The sequence below is a fragment of the Haliotis cracherodii genome, unplaced genomic scaffold (assembly GCF_022045235.1).
Source record: "Haliotis cracherodii isolate W230 unplaced genomic scaffold, xgHalCrac1.p SCAF_10, whole genome shotgun sequence".
NCBI classification, from domain to species: domain Eukaryota; kingdom Metazoa; phylum Mollusca; class Gastropoda; order Lepetellida; family Haliotidae; genus Haliotis; species Haliotis cracherodii.
This window is the reverse complement of record NW_027266265.1, coordinates 59,072,359-59,088,297: the sequence shown is the minus strand read 5'-3', so window position 1 is coordinate 59,088,297 and position 15,939 is coordinate 59,072,359. Positions and strand designations below refer to the sequence as shown.

General features: G+C 42.0%; 1 protein-coding gene across 1 annotated transcript in view; it reads right to left on the bottom strand.

Moving 5' to 3' along the window:
- LOC139454590 (pre-mRNA-splicing factor ATP-dependent RNA helicase PRP16-like) overlaps positions 1-15,939 on the bottom strand; it is a 142,746-nt gene that overhangs the window by 24,355 nt on the left and 102,452 nt on the right. The window contains exons 20-21 of the mRNA XM_071236400.1: positions 13,178-13,326; positions 4,681-4,735 (exon numbers count right to left, since the gene is read on the bottom strand). Coding sequence (XP_071092501.1) covers positions 4,681-4,735; positions 13,178-13,326 — 204 coding nt within the window. The remainder of the gene's footprint in view (positions 1-4,680; positions 4,736-13,177; positions 13,327-15,939) is intronic.

The following is a 15,939-nucleotide window of genomic DNA, read 5'->3' as shown; positions in this document are numbered from 1 at the left end:
ACACTACACAGCAACATGCCAGTACTTACATCACATAGCAACATGCCAGTACTTACACTACATAGCAACATGCCAGTACTTACATTACAAAGCAACATGCCAGTACTTACATTACACAGCAACATGCCAGTACTTACACTACATAGCAACATGCCAGTACTTACACTACACAGCAACATGCCAGTACTTACACTATATAGCATCATGCCAGTACTTACACTACACAGCAACATGCCAGTACTTACACTACACAGCAACATGCCAGTACTTACACTACATAGCAACATGCCAGTACTTACACTACACAGCAACATGCCAGTACTTACACTACACAGCAACATGCCAGTACTTACACTACACAGCAACATGCCAGTACTTACACTACACAGCAACATGCCAGTACTTACACTACACAGCAACATGCCAGTACTTACACTACATAGCAACATGCCTGTACTTACACTACACAGCAACATGCCAGTACTTACACTACACAGCAACATGCCAGTACTTACACTACACAGCAACATGCCTGTTACGCAGTGTTTTTCGAACTGACTTTATTTTCACAAAGCTTGGCTATACATTGGCAACTTCAAGTCCATGCTCTGTTCAAATTAGCAACTGTTGTACCCCTAGACAGGATATCTGCTAGATTCTGAACAGAAGGACCGTAGTTCCACTGACTAGGAACAGTGTTTTCTTGGATAAAGGCTATCCGATTAGCTACAAATGTTTTGAATTTGAGGCTGTGGTTTTTTATCCAATACAGCACATTTTGACCATCTGACCAAAGAATCACACCAGCAATTGGTATTTCAAGAGCTTTGACTACAGTCAAGATCAACTTAACTCCTTATACTGCTGCCATTAACTCCATTCGAGGAATGCTGACTGATTTCAGAGGTGCTACTCGACATTTTGATTCCACCAAGCGACTAGACACCATCCCACTTTGATAGGTAGTCACGTTGTAGACTACTGCCCCATATGCATTTTCAGATGCATCAACGAAAACATGCAATTTCCTGTTCTCAATTTTGTAGTTGAGTTGCAAGCATCTCGGGAATCTAACAGTCTCCAACTCTTTCATTTGATTCAGCCAAAGCAATGCTTTCTGTTTCAAATCATTATGAAGCTCTTCATCCCAATCTATACCATTAAGCCAGACTTCCTGCATGTTGATTTTTGCTTTGATGATGAAAGGAGCAAGACATCCTAACGGATCGAATACCCTAGCCATTTCTCTAAGAAAACCCCTCTTTGTAAGTATCCAACTGTTGTGTGCATTAGTACTTCGGAAGCTAAACTCGTCACCTTTTGCCACTCACGTCAGACCAAGTGTCTTTGTAGTTGGCAACTCATCCCAACCAAGATCAACCTCAGTAGCCCTATGTTCTATGGGAATTTTCTATAAGACTTCAGGTGAATTGCTACAGAATTGTTACAGTGACAACAGTAACATGCTTTTCTTTTTCAGCCGTAAATAATCTGGATAATCCTGTTCTAACGCTGCTGAACGATCTCGTATCTGCCCCGTTTTGCAAATATTCTTGAGCTCATTCTTGTATCTCATTCCCAATCTCCTCTATCTGTGTTACCTCGCCAGTAACTTTCATCATACTATCTGGATCACCTATTGTGTGAAATGTTTCAGACAAAGCTATAACCATCTCGATAGCTTTCAGCTGACAATCATTAACTTTGTCAATCGCGTTTCGGATTTCTGTCCGAGTTGAACGATTCTCTTCATCAATAAGTCTTTCAAGTCTATTCGTTGCTTTAGTGAAGGCTGATTTGACTATAGCCTTCTTGTGTCTAAGTTCCGCTATTTCTGCCACATAGTCAGGAAAGTCAAGAGCTGACTTTTTAGATCCTGTTTGCGACATGACTTGGTGCACGAGATTTAAACAAGAAACAGTCAACAATTAAGTTCAAAACGTGAACAAAATCTGTTTGTTGTAAACTGTGACTCAAACTCCACTATAACCCTAACTAAATGTCAACACACGACATAACATGCAACTATTCTACTAACGTGTACACTGCACCCTATACCCAGCTAACACTGCACTAAACTATCCAAAACCACGCTCTGCTACCATTTGTTATGCAGTGTTTTTCGAACTGACTTTATTTTCACAAAGCTTGGCTATACATAGGCAATTTCACGTGCCGCACGATTTACATGAACTACAAAATCCGCAAAGCACTCAGTGTTCGCATGAATGCTCCCAGTGGTATTCCCAGCGAACATTTCATGTTCCTGGCTATAGTTCTCCAGAACATGCCAGTACTTACACTGTAGTGTAGTGTAAGTACTGGCATGATGCTATATAGTGTAAGTACTGGCATGTTGCTATATAGTGTAAGTACTGGCATGATGCTATATAGTGTACGTACTGGCATGTTGCTGTGTAGTGTAAGTACTGGCATGATGCTATATAGTGTACGTACTGGCATGTTGCTGTGTAGTGTACGTACTGGCATGTTGCTGTGTAATGTAAGTACTGGCATGTTGCTGTGTAGTGTAAGTACTGGCATGTTGCTGTGTGATGTAAGTACTGGCATGTTGCTGTGTAGTGTAAGTACTGGCATGTTGCTATGTAGTGTAAGTACTGGCATGTTGCTGTGTAGTGTAAGTACTGGCATGTTGCTGTGTAGTGTAAGTACTGGCATGTTGCTGTGTAGTGTAAGTACTGGCATGTTGCTGTGTAATGTAAGTACTGGCATGTTGCTGTGTAGTGTAAGTACTGGCATGTTGCTGTGTAGTGTAAGTACTGGCATGATGCTGTGTAATGTAAGTACTGGCATGATGCTGTGTAATGTAAGTACTGGCATGTTGCTGTGTAGTGTACGTACTGGCATGTTGCTGTGTAGTGTACGTACTGGCATGTTGCTGTGTAATGTAAGTACTGGCATGTTGCTGTGTAGTGTACGTACTGGCATGTTGCTATATAGTGTAAGTACTGGCATGTTGCTGTGTAGTGTACGTACTGGCATGTTGCTGTGTAATGTAAGTACTGGCATGTTGCTGTGTAGTGTACGTACTGGCATGTTGCTATATAGTGTAAGTACTGGCATGTTGCTGTGTAGTGTACGTACTGGCATGTTGCTGTGTAGTGTACGTACTGGCATGATGCTGTGTAGTGTACGTACTGGCATGTTGCTGTGTAGTGTAAGTACTGGCATGATGCTGTGTAATGTAAGTACTGGCATGTTGCTGTGTAGTGTACGTACTGGCATGTTGCTGTGTAGTGTAAGTACTGGCATGTTGCTGTGTAGTGTACGTACTGGCATGTTGCTGTGTAATGTAAGTACTGGCATGTTGCTGTGTAGTGTACGTACTGGCATGTTGCTATATAGTGTAAGTACTGGCATGTTGCTGTGTAGTGTAAGTACTGGCATGTTGCTGTGTAGTGTAAGTACTGGCATGTTGCTGTGTAGTGTAAGTACTGGCATGTTGCTTTGTAATGTAAGTACTGGCATGTTGCTGTGTAGTGTAAGTACTGGCATGTTGCTGTGTAGTGTAAGTACTGGCATGTTGCTGTGTAGTGTAAGTACTGGCATGTTGCTGTGTAGTGTAAGTACTGGCATGTTGCTGTGTAGTGTAAGTACTGGCATGTTGCTGTGTAGTGTAAGTACTGGCATGTTGCTTTGTAGTGTAAGTACTGGCATGTTGCTGTGTAGTGTAAGTACTGGCATGTTGCTATGTAGTGTAAGTACTGGCATGTTGCTGTGTAATGTAAGTACTGGCATGTTGCTGTGTAGTGTACGTACTGGCATGTTGCTGTGTAATGTAAGTACTGGCATGTTGCTGTGTAGTGTACGTACTGGCATGTTGCTGTGTGATGTAAGTACTGGCATGTTGCTGTGTAGTGTAAGTACTGGCATGTTGCTGTGTAGTGTAAGTACTGGCATGTTGCTGTGTAGTGTAAGTACTGGCATGTTGCTATGTAGTGTAAGTACTGGCATGTTGCTGTGTAATGTAAGTACTGGCATGTTGCTGTGTAGTGTACGTACTGGCATGTTGCTGTGTAGTGTAAGTACTGGCATGTTGCTGTGTAATGGAAGTACTGGCATGTTGCTGTGTAGTGTAAGTACTGGCATGTTGCTGTGTAGTGTAAGTACTGGCATGTTGCTGTGTGATGTAAGTACTGGCATGTTGCTGTGTAGTGTAAGTACTGGCATGTTGCTGTGTAGTGTAAGTACTGGCATGTTGCTGTGTAGTGTAAGTACTGGCATGTTGCTGTGTAGTGTAAGTACTGGCATGTTGCTGTGTAGTGTAAGTACTGGCATGTTGCTGTGTAGTGTAAGTACTGGCATGTTGCTGTGTAATGTAAGTACTGGCATGTTGCTGTGTAGTGTAAGTACTGGCATGTTGCTGTGTGATGTAAGTACTGGCATGTTGCTTTGTAATGTAAGTACTGGCATGTTGCTGTGTAGTGTAAGTACTGGCATGTTGCTGTGTAGTGTAAGTACTGGCATGATGCTATATAGTGTAAGTACTGGCATGTTGCTGTGTAGTGTAAGTACTGGATCATTGCTGAGGGAAGTATTTAACAAGAAGCAATACTCCATTATGCAACAGAAGTCACTGAGGACCAAGCCAAAGACTGGCAATCTTCTCTGCCCATTTGGAGGGTTTAAGTGTGTGGATGTTCATAGATGTGCACAAACCTTCCTCATGGCTTTGATGTGAATGAAATGTTCATTGGCCCAGGATGCAGAGTACCTAAAACATGAAGCACTACCATGAGAAGAGGGAGACAAGAGTAACACTCAACGAACAGTTTCATAGCTACATGACCATCTTAAGTCCATATAGTTACATAGCTACATGACCATCGTAAGTCCACATAGTTACATAGCTAAATGACCATCGTAAGTCCACATAGTTACATAGCTACATGACCATCGTAAGTCCACATAGTTACATAGCTACATGACCATCGTAAGTCCATATAGTTACATAGGTACATGACCATCGTAAGTCCACATAGTTACATAGCTACATGACCATCGTAAGTCCACATAGTTACATAGCTACATGACCATCGTAAGTCCACATAGTTACATAGCTACATGACCATCGTAAGTCCACATAGTTACATAGCTACATGACCATCGTAAGTCCACATAGTTACATAGCTACATGACCATCGTAAGTCCACATAGTTACATAGCTACATGACCATCGTAAGTCCACATAGTTACATAGCTACATGACCATCGTAAGTCCACATAGTTACATAGCTACATGACCATCGTAAGTCCACATAGTTACATAGCTACATGACCATCGTAAGTCAACATAGTTACATAGGTACATGGCCATCATGAGTCCACATAGTTACATAGCTACATGACCATCGTAAGTCCACATAGTTACATAGCTACATGACCATCGTAAGTCCACATAGTTACATAGCTACATGACCATCGTAAGTCCACATAGTTACATAGCTACATGACCATCGTAAGTCCACATAGTTACATAGCTACATGACCATCGTAAGTCAACATAGTTACATAGCTACATGGCCATCATGAGTCCACATAGTTACATAGCTACATGACCATCGTAAGTCCACATAGTTACATAGCTACATGACCATGTTAAGTCAAAGAACAGTTACATAGCTACATCACCATCGTAAGTCAATGAACAGTTTCATAGCTACATGACCATCGTAAGTCAACATAGTTACATAGCTACATGACCATCGTAAGTCAACATAGTTACATGACCATCGTAAGTCAACATAGTTACATAGCTACATGGCCATTGTAGGTCCACATATACTTAACAACAAAAGTTCCTGTGACATTGAATAAGTTATGTTTTTTAATTAATCTGAAACAATTTCGGTTTGCAACAGAATAAAATCTCCTGTAAGTGTACGAATGGTTTAATTTGCCATACTGACTTCTGAAAATGTATGATTTCATAACAAAACATAAACATACCATAATGTCAATTTACAAATCATTAGCGTGTGTGTCCATCTCTGGTTGAGAGGCAAGCAACACATCTTCGTCTCATGGAATGGACCAGGTGTCGCACAAAGTCCTGTGGCATATCTGTCCATATCTGCTGGAGCATGTTTTGAAGTTCCTGGAGTGTCTGTGGAACACGTGGTTGAAGTCGAACGCACCGATCCATCTCATCCCACATGTGCTCGATCGGTGGGAGATCAGGGGAGCGAGCCGGCCAGGGGATGACATTCACTTTGTTTAGTTGAAGAGAATCCTGAACAAGTCGAGCAATATGAGGCCGGGCGTTGTCATGTTGGAAGGTCATGCCTGGGCCATGACGACGCAAAAACGGTAGAACAACAGGGTCGATGATTTATCGCGGTAGCGCTGTCCATAGAGATTTCCCTCTACCACTATCAAACGGGTCCTCTGTCTTGCTGTATTCCCACCCCATACCATAACGCTGCCGCCCCCGAACCGATCTTCTTCCATGTCACAATGATTGAGGTAACGTTCACCTCGACGTCGGTACACTCGAATTCGTCTATCGCTGTGGCTGAGGTGAAAACCAGACTCGTCAGTGAATAGAACTTGTCCCCACTGCATGGCCGTCCAGCGTAGAAGCTGTCTACACCACTGTAGACATGCTTGACGGCGGGTCTTCTGGTGACAATCCCTGCACATCTGAGGCGACGACGTACGGTTTGTGAACATATGAAGGCCAGGGATGCTTCTTGCAGTCACTGTTGCTGGCTGGAATCGATTTCGTAGGTGTGTTGTTCGAATACAGATGTCTTGTCGATTATTGGTTACGCGTGGCCTGCCACTCCGAGGATGGTCTCTGACTGCATTCGTCTGTTGCCAACGTTGCTATAAACACTAAATGGTGTTTCCGTGGACGTTAAATTGTCTTGCAACATCATGTTGACTCGATCCTGCTTCAAGCATACCAGTGGCTCGCAGACGCTCATTTTCGGACAAGCGTGGCATTTCATAATGTTAAATAATTGCATAATTTTGTTGTTTTTCTGAGTGGTTGTTGTCAGCACTATGCTAAACAATGCATATGGAATCCTGTTAACGCACATGTTTTTATACCCATTCTTGGGTAGTGAAATGCATAAAAGTCAACTTTTGCATGGAATGCATGCTTTTCTGTAGCAGTTGCATTTTTGTGACTTGATTCCATACGTGTCAAAGCGATTGATTTACGACAACCATTGTCTGTAGAACATTTGATTTAAAAGGCTAATTACCCTGTAGCCATGACATGTGCATGTCTCCATAACTTAACTGTCATTATGTATTAGATTAGGCGCTAATCCCCGTTGTTAATCCTCACCTACATATCATTGTATATTGACTGTCATCCAACCTGGGCTACTATATCACTTCCCGTTATTTACTGTTATTTATAGTATGACATGTATTGCCTTAATTGATCATCCACTGAGCTGTGTCGGTTCATCATCCCCAGAAGTCCCAAGTCCAGAGCAATGTCATTGTCTGTCCATGGTTGTTCATTACTATACTATTAAAAAAAAGTAGGGGATATTGGATTTACAAGATTTATGACACGGAAATTGTGAACCCAAAGAGGAAAGAAATGACGAAAAGACATTAAGGGAACATTTGTCAATTTATTCCACACCTTTGGTACTACCGGTGAAGCACAGATTTTCCATACTAAGGGCAAAACCAAACCCAGGGTCAAACAGCAAAGTTGCCATGACATGAAAGCAAAGTCAATAACGGGTAAACCCCCATCTGTTGGCTAGACAGGCACGGATACGACTTGGCATACTCCTAACGAGGCGTCCCAAGTCATTTTGGTCAAGGTTATTCCACTCCTGTTGCAGCACCAAGTTCTTGGACAGTGGTAGGACTTTGTTGACATTGACGTAACTGCTGTCCAAGCATGTCCCAGACATGCTCGATGGGGGACAGGTCCGAACTCAGCGCTGGCCATGGTAATGTGGTGATATGCTGCTGTTGGAGGTAATCTGTAACAATCCTTGCCCTGTGACATCTTGCACTGTCATCCTGGAAGATGAAATGGTGGCCATGACGACGTGCAAATGGCACAACATGGGCTGCAAAGATGTTGTCCCGGTAGTACTGGCTTGTGACATGTACGGCAACAACATGTAAGTCCGTTCTTCCAGCAGTAGTGATGCCTCCCCACACCATTACAGATCCAACCCCTAATTGATCATGTCTAATGACGTTAACATCATGGAAACGTTTGTTTCGTCAACGCCACACCCTCACACCACAGTGTTGACGATCCCGATATCATGGAAATGTTCTGTGAGAACAATCCCTTCCAAATGATGTGCTGGTTTTCTTGGGGAATTAGTCAGCAAAGAGCCAGAGTCACAGGAGACTAATCACAATTTTATTTACAAGAACAATTAACAATTTACAATATACTTAGAAAATAACTGAGGGTGCCACAGAGAGTCGGTACAACACTCTGGGCTGTGGGAGAGAGGTCTGCTTGGTAAGAGAGTCAAACCCCTTCTCTGCTTAAAACCTGCCTACAGTATGTATTTAACAGAAATTTGAACAATAAAAAGGAATGTGATTGGCTGATACACGATTGGTTGTGTCTTAAGCTAAATGGATGGCTAGACAGAGGGGAATACTAAATCCTGTTTATCCTGTTGGACTGACACTAATCTTGTTGACATATTTACTGGATGCTTTGAAAGAGATTATGGTGTCACTATAGATGAGCTTGTATGGGGGCTAATCATTAATGCACTATAGACGAGCTTGTATGGGGGCTAATCCTTAATGAGTCTTAATTGAAGTAATGTTATTCTAATATACCCCGGTAGGTGATGACAGATATACTTAAATAAATATCCTTTGTCTGGGAGATGGAATCTTGATACCTTAGACTAGCATTTATCTAAAAGCTTCAAATCAATTAAACTCTGTAGACGTAACCCTTGTCTTATTGAATAGTATGTCTAGAAGATGCGCTCCCATTACCTTAGGCTAGCAACAATCTAAAAAGCTATAACTGAAACTACTGATATTTTATATACGCATTTTACCTAATGATAATTATTACTTGCTAAACTATAATTATATGAAATGATGTATAAATATTACACCATGATAACTCATAAAAGCACTTGATGTAGATCTAATTATTATAAGATAACTTAGTATAAATGTTAACCATGATACCGACACCAACAGCGTCTTGCCCTAATGTGATGATCTCTCAAACATGGAATGACGCAAGGACGTTGGGCGTGTAAATGACCTCTGTGCAGTCGATTTCTGATCGTCTGGGCACTGACTCTCACACCAGTGTCTGCTTGTAGTCGAGCTCTAATCTGATTAGCCGTTATGACACGATTTCTCAAGGCTAAAGTACGGATAAATCGATCCTGTGCATGAGTTGTCGCCCTTAGTCGACCCGAGCGTCGTCTATCGTTAACAGAATGTGTAGCACGATATCTGGACCATAATCTGCTCATGACAGACTGTGAAACGTTCATCGTCCGTGCCACAACGGTCTGTGTTGTGCCAACCTGTAGCATGCCAAGGGCACGTAACCTTTCATTTTGTGTAAGTCGGCGCATGTCACCCTGTTTGGTAACTGAGTTCCAAAACAATTAAACTGATATTTCCACCTTCAAATTTCCTTCCACAGTGGGTATAACCTTCAAATTCATAGTCGTGCAAATCTGGTGGTCAACCCCCATGATCATCACTAGCATCACGTGCAGATCCTGGGGTTGCCATTGTTGTGTTTGGGGGCCGAATTTCACCCGAAATGTTTCCTCTGTAAGGATCTATATTACTTTGTCTCGTATTGATTTGCATTTGCTACAAGTATGATCGCAAAATGAAATATCCCCTACTTTTTTTTAATAGTATATATATGTGTTACCATTACACTGTTAGCAAGCATGGTATTCTGAGCGTTGGTGTAAGGACGACCTCAAGCAGGACCCTTCCTGTTATTTCGTGCACCTGGTCAGTGTCGCTAGTTGGCAATGGAATATATGATCCGAGTTGTTTCGCTAGTTCATTGATAGGAGGGTGACCAACCAAGTTTGCACTAATCCCCTACATTGGTAGGAGGGTGACCAACCAAGTTTTCACTCATACACTACTGGGAGGTCATGCAAAGTTTTCACTAATCCCCTACTTGGAGGTCGTGCAAAGTCTTCACAAGGACATCGTGCAAAGTTTTCATGAATCCCCTACTAGGACATCGTGCAAAGTTTTCACTAATCCCCTACTAGGACAAGTGCAAAGTTTTCACTAATCCCCTACCAGGACGTCGTGCAAACTTTTCACTAATCCCCTATTAGGATGCGTGCAAAGTTTTCACTAATCCCCTACTAGGACGCATGCAAAGTTTTCACTAATCCCCTACTAGGACGTGTGCAAAGTTTTCACTAATCCCTTACTAGGACGCATACAATGTTTTCACTAATCCCCTACTAGGATGCGTGCAAAGTTTTCACTAATCCCCTCCTAGGACAAGTGCAAAGTTTTCACTAATCCCCTACCAGGACTTTGTGAAAGTTTTCACTAATCCCCTACTAGGACGTGTGCAAAGTTTTCACTAATCCCCTACTAGGACAAGTGCAAAGTTTTCACTAATCCCTTACTAGGACGCATGCAAAGTTTTCACTAATCCCCTACTAGGATGCGTGCAAAGTTTTCACTAATCCCCTCCTAGGACAAGTGCAAAGTTTTCACTAATCCCATAATAGGACACATGCAAAGTTTTCACTAATCCCCTACCAGGACTTTGTGAAAGTTTTCACTAATCCCCTACTAGGACGCGTGCAAAGTTTTTACTTATCCCCTACTAGGAGGCGTGCAAAGTTTTCACGAAATCAGTCCTGCAGGTGTCTTGCTTAATTCTGGGGGTCATCTCCAAAGCAAAGAGTAAATAATTCAGGGCGCACCAAATTGGATGTGTTATAACATAGCCTACATGAGCACATATCACAGTTTATTTTTATTATTTATTGCACTATTCATGTACAATTACACACTCAGATTGACTAGGTATATATATTTAGACAGTCCGACATGAGGGAGGCTATCTCAGTGAATGTAGATGAAGTTTGGGTATTTCGATGTGAGTGTAGGTGGACTTTAGGCATACAATAGAACAGGCTAGATATCACTGTTAAATCTAAATTAATCATATCGCAACCATTAAAATGCTACCTTTGAAACGCATTAGTTTTTCAGTCAAATCGTGTTCCACAGCTGGTGATGACATCAGCCTTATCTGTGACAACACCAGCCTTATCTGTGGGGGTCATGTCAAAGTTCTTGCGAATTTTCACTCTTTCTTTAGTAGCATGTTTGGTGACAACACCAACCTACTGAGACACCCATGTTTTATATCTCTCACGACAACACCAACCTATTGAGACACCCACGTTCTATATCTCCCACAACAACACCAACCTATTGAAACACCCACGTTGTATATCTCCCACGACAACACCAACCTATTGAGACACCCACGTTGTATATCTCCCATGACATCACCAACCTATTGAGACACCCACGTTGTATATCTCCCATGACAACACCAACCTATTGAGACACCCACGTTGTATATCTCCCGCGACAACACCAACCTATTGACACACCCACGTTGTATATCTCCCACGAAAACACCAACCTATTGAGACACCCACGTTGTATATCTCCCACGAAAACACCAACCTATTGAGACACCCACGTTGTGGAGCACCTTTAGAATACAGTACCACAACTTCTTGTGAGGACGATCTCTGCCTTAGGTCACATGTCTCAAGACAAGCAACCAGTTTTTGTGAGAATCCATCGGACGCGAACCCGTGACCTTCGGATTGTTAGCCTGACAGCTAACCGATTGAGCTACGTCCACACTGTTAAACTTAGTGCAAATTTACCTAGTCATGCCTATGACGTTACGGAACTGAACGAAAAATTGTCAAATAGGTGACAGACACTTACGAAGGTTACGGGTAGGCATGGTGTCTCGTGACTTTAGTCTACGGACACTTACGAATGATCCCAATGCCATTAGGCACACTCGTCCCATTCCGTAATCTACAAGATTCCGAGTGGTGAGGAATGAGCCGATAGGCCGCGAACTGAAATCGGCCGGAAAAAGCCGGTGAAAGTGGCTTGTGTGAATGTTCCAGGACAGTTTCCAGTAGCCAAAGTATTCGACACAAAACCATTTCATTCTTTTTACTCGATGTTTTTGTGTTTTTGTGTGAAGAATATTAGGAGCAGCTATAGAATCTATAATAGAAACTAAACGGGTAGATTTACCGGACACAAATGATCGTAAAGGGGATCCAAGGGCTAAAGATAGAGTTCGGGTAATCTAATAGCCACTAAACGGGTCCCGGGTACCTAACCCTAATGATCGAAAAGGGGATCTAAGTGGTGAACTGGTGCCTTTTGATAGTTTGGGATTTTTCAAAAAATTATCTTTCTAGATTCCATGGCAACGACTTTGATTTAGACTGAAAATGGTGGTAGTCCTCGTTTCCGGAGCAGATATTGTAAACCGTACCATATTTCTTCATCAAACTTCACACATAGATAGATCTAGTGGTGAACTGGTGTCTTTTAATAGTTTGTGACTTTTCAAAAAATTATTTTTCGAGATTCCATGGCAACGACTTTGATTTAGACTGAAAATGCCAGAGCAGATCTTGAAAAACGTACTGTATTTCTTCACCAAACTTGGCACATAATGTCATCTCACAGTATTGAATACATTTCCTTTCTTGTTGGTAAGTTCTGCATTGCTTGAGTGTATTCCTCCAAAAGTGTCATGGACACAGTTGTTGCATTCACTGACCAACTTCATGCAGAAACTCATTACAAATATAACAGTCTAACGTATCTTAAACCTACTCAACTATATAATGTTTTTTTCTAAAGCGTTGTATCACTATATCGCGTCATAATATCGCGAAACTTTTGCGCCTTTGCACTTTATTTTGTGCCATTTTCTGCCACTTTCACAGTATTATCATGCCACTTTCACGGTATTATCGTGCCACTTTCATGGTATTACCGCGCCACTTTCACACAACTTTGGCGAACATATAGCAAACATTTTGAGGAAGAACTTTTGAAATGAGTGTACATAAGAACTACGCATTCTCTCAGCCTGTAAAATACACAAGCAGCTCACCCATTCCGCTTCCACTGCTGGTACACGTTGAGGTATGTGAGATGATCGCTCTCGGGAACCTGGAACTTCTCTCTGGCAGCATCCGAGTCCTCCTCTCTCCCTTTAGGGCGGTAGAAGATGGCTGGCACCGACAACATGGACACGATGGTCTGAAACACACCAAACACCCATAGGACATCTGTGTTCACAGTCTATACATGATGAAACACACCAAACACCCATAGGACATCTGTGTTCACAGTCTCTACATGATGAAACACACCAAACACCCATAGGACATCTGTGTTCACAGTCTATACATGATGAAACACACCAAACATCCATAGGACATCTGTGTTCACAGTCTATACATGATGAAACACACCAAACACCCATAGGACATCTGTGTTCACAGTCTATACATGATGAAACACACCAAACATCCATAGGACATCTGTGTTCACAGTCTATACATGATGAAACACACCAAACACCCATAGGACATCTGTGTTCACAGTCTCTACATGATGAAACACACCTAACACACATAGGACATCTGTGTTCACAGTCTATACATGATGAAACACACCAAACACCCATAGGACATCTGTGTTCACAGTCTCTACATGATGAAACACACCAAACACCCATAGGACATCTGTGTTCACAGTCTCTACATGATGAAACACACCAAACACCCATAGGACATCTGTGTTCACAGTCTGTACATGATGAAACACACCAAACACCCATAGGACATCTGTGTTCACAGTCTCTACATGATGAAACACACCAAACACCCATAGGACATCTGTGTTCACAGTCTCTACATGATGAAACACACCAAACACCCATAGGACATCTGTGTTCACAGTCTGTACATGATGAAACACACCAAACACCCATAGGACATCTGTGTTCACAGTCTCTACATGATGAAACACACCAAACACCCATAGGACATCTGTGTTCACAGTCTCTACATGATGAAACACACCAAACACCCATAGGACATCTGTGTTCACAGTCTGTACATGATGAAACACACCAAACACCCATAGGACATCTGTGTTCACAGTCTCTACATGATGAAACACACCAAACACCCATAGGACATCTGTGTTCACAGTCTCTACATGATGAAACACACCAAACACCCATAGGACATCTGTGTTCACAGTCTGTACATGATGAAACACACCAAACACCCATAGGACATCTGTGTTCACAGTCTCTACATGATGAAACACACCAAACACCCATAGGACATCTGTGTTCACAGTCTCTACATGATGAAACACACCAAACACCAATAGGACATCTGTGTTCACAGTCTGTACATGATGAAACACACCAAACACCCATAGGACATCTGTGTTCACAGTCTCTACATGATGAAACACACCAAACACCCATAGGACATCTGTGTTCACAGTCTCTACATGATGAAACACACCTAACACCCATAGGACATCTGTGTTCACAGTCTATACATGATGAAACACACCAAACACCCATAGGACATCTGTGTTCACAGTCTATACATGATGAAACACACCTAACACACATAGGACATCTGTGTTCACAGTCTATACATGATGAAACACACCAAACACCCATAGGACATCTGTGTTCACAGTCTATACATGATGAAACACACCTAACACCCATAGGACATCTGTGTTCACAGTCTATACATGATGAAACACACCAAACACACATAGGACATCTGTGTTCACAGTCTATACATGATGAAACACACCTAACACCCATAGGACATCTGTGTTCACAGTCTATACATGATGAAACACACCAAACACACATAGGACATCTGTGTTCACAGTCTATACATGATGAAACACACCAAACACCCATAGGACATCTGTGTTCACAGTCTATACATGATGAAACACACCAAACACACATAGGACATCTGTGTTCACAGTCTATACATGATGAAACACACCAAACACCCATAGGACATCTGTGTTCACAGTCTATTCATGATGAAACACACCAAACACCCATAGGACATCTGTGTTCACAGTCTATACATGATGAAACACACCAAACACACATAGGACATCTGTGTTCACAGTCTATACATGATGAAACACACCAAACACCCATAGGACATCTGTGTTCACAGTCTATACATGATGAAACACACCAAACACCCATAGGACATCTGTGTTCACAGTCTCTACATGATGAAACACACCAAACACCCATAGGACATCTTTGTTCACAGTCTATACCTGATGAAACACACCAAACACACATAGGACATCTGTGTTCACAGTCTCTACATGATGAAACACACCAAACACCCATAGGACATCTGTGTTCACAGTCTATACATGATGAAACACACCAAACACACATAGGACATCTGTGTTCACAGTCTATACATGATGAAACACACCAAACACCCATAGGACATCTGTGTTCACAGTCTATACATGATGAAACACACCAAACACCCATAGGACATCTGTGTTCACAGTCTATACATGATGAAACACACCAAACACACATAGGACATCTGTGTTCACAGTCTATACATGATGAAACACACCAAACACCCATAGGACATCTGTGTTCACAGTCTATACATGATGAAACACACCAAACACCCATAGGACATCTGTGTTCACAGTCTATTCATGATGAAACACACCAAACACCCATAGGACATCTGTGTTCACAGACTATTCATGATGAAACACACCAAACACCCATAGGACATCTGTGTTCACAGTCTGTACATGATGAAACACACC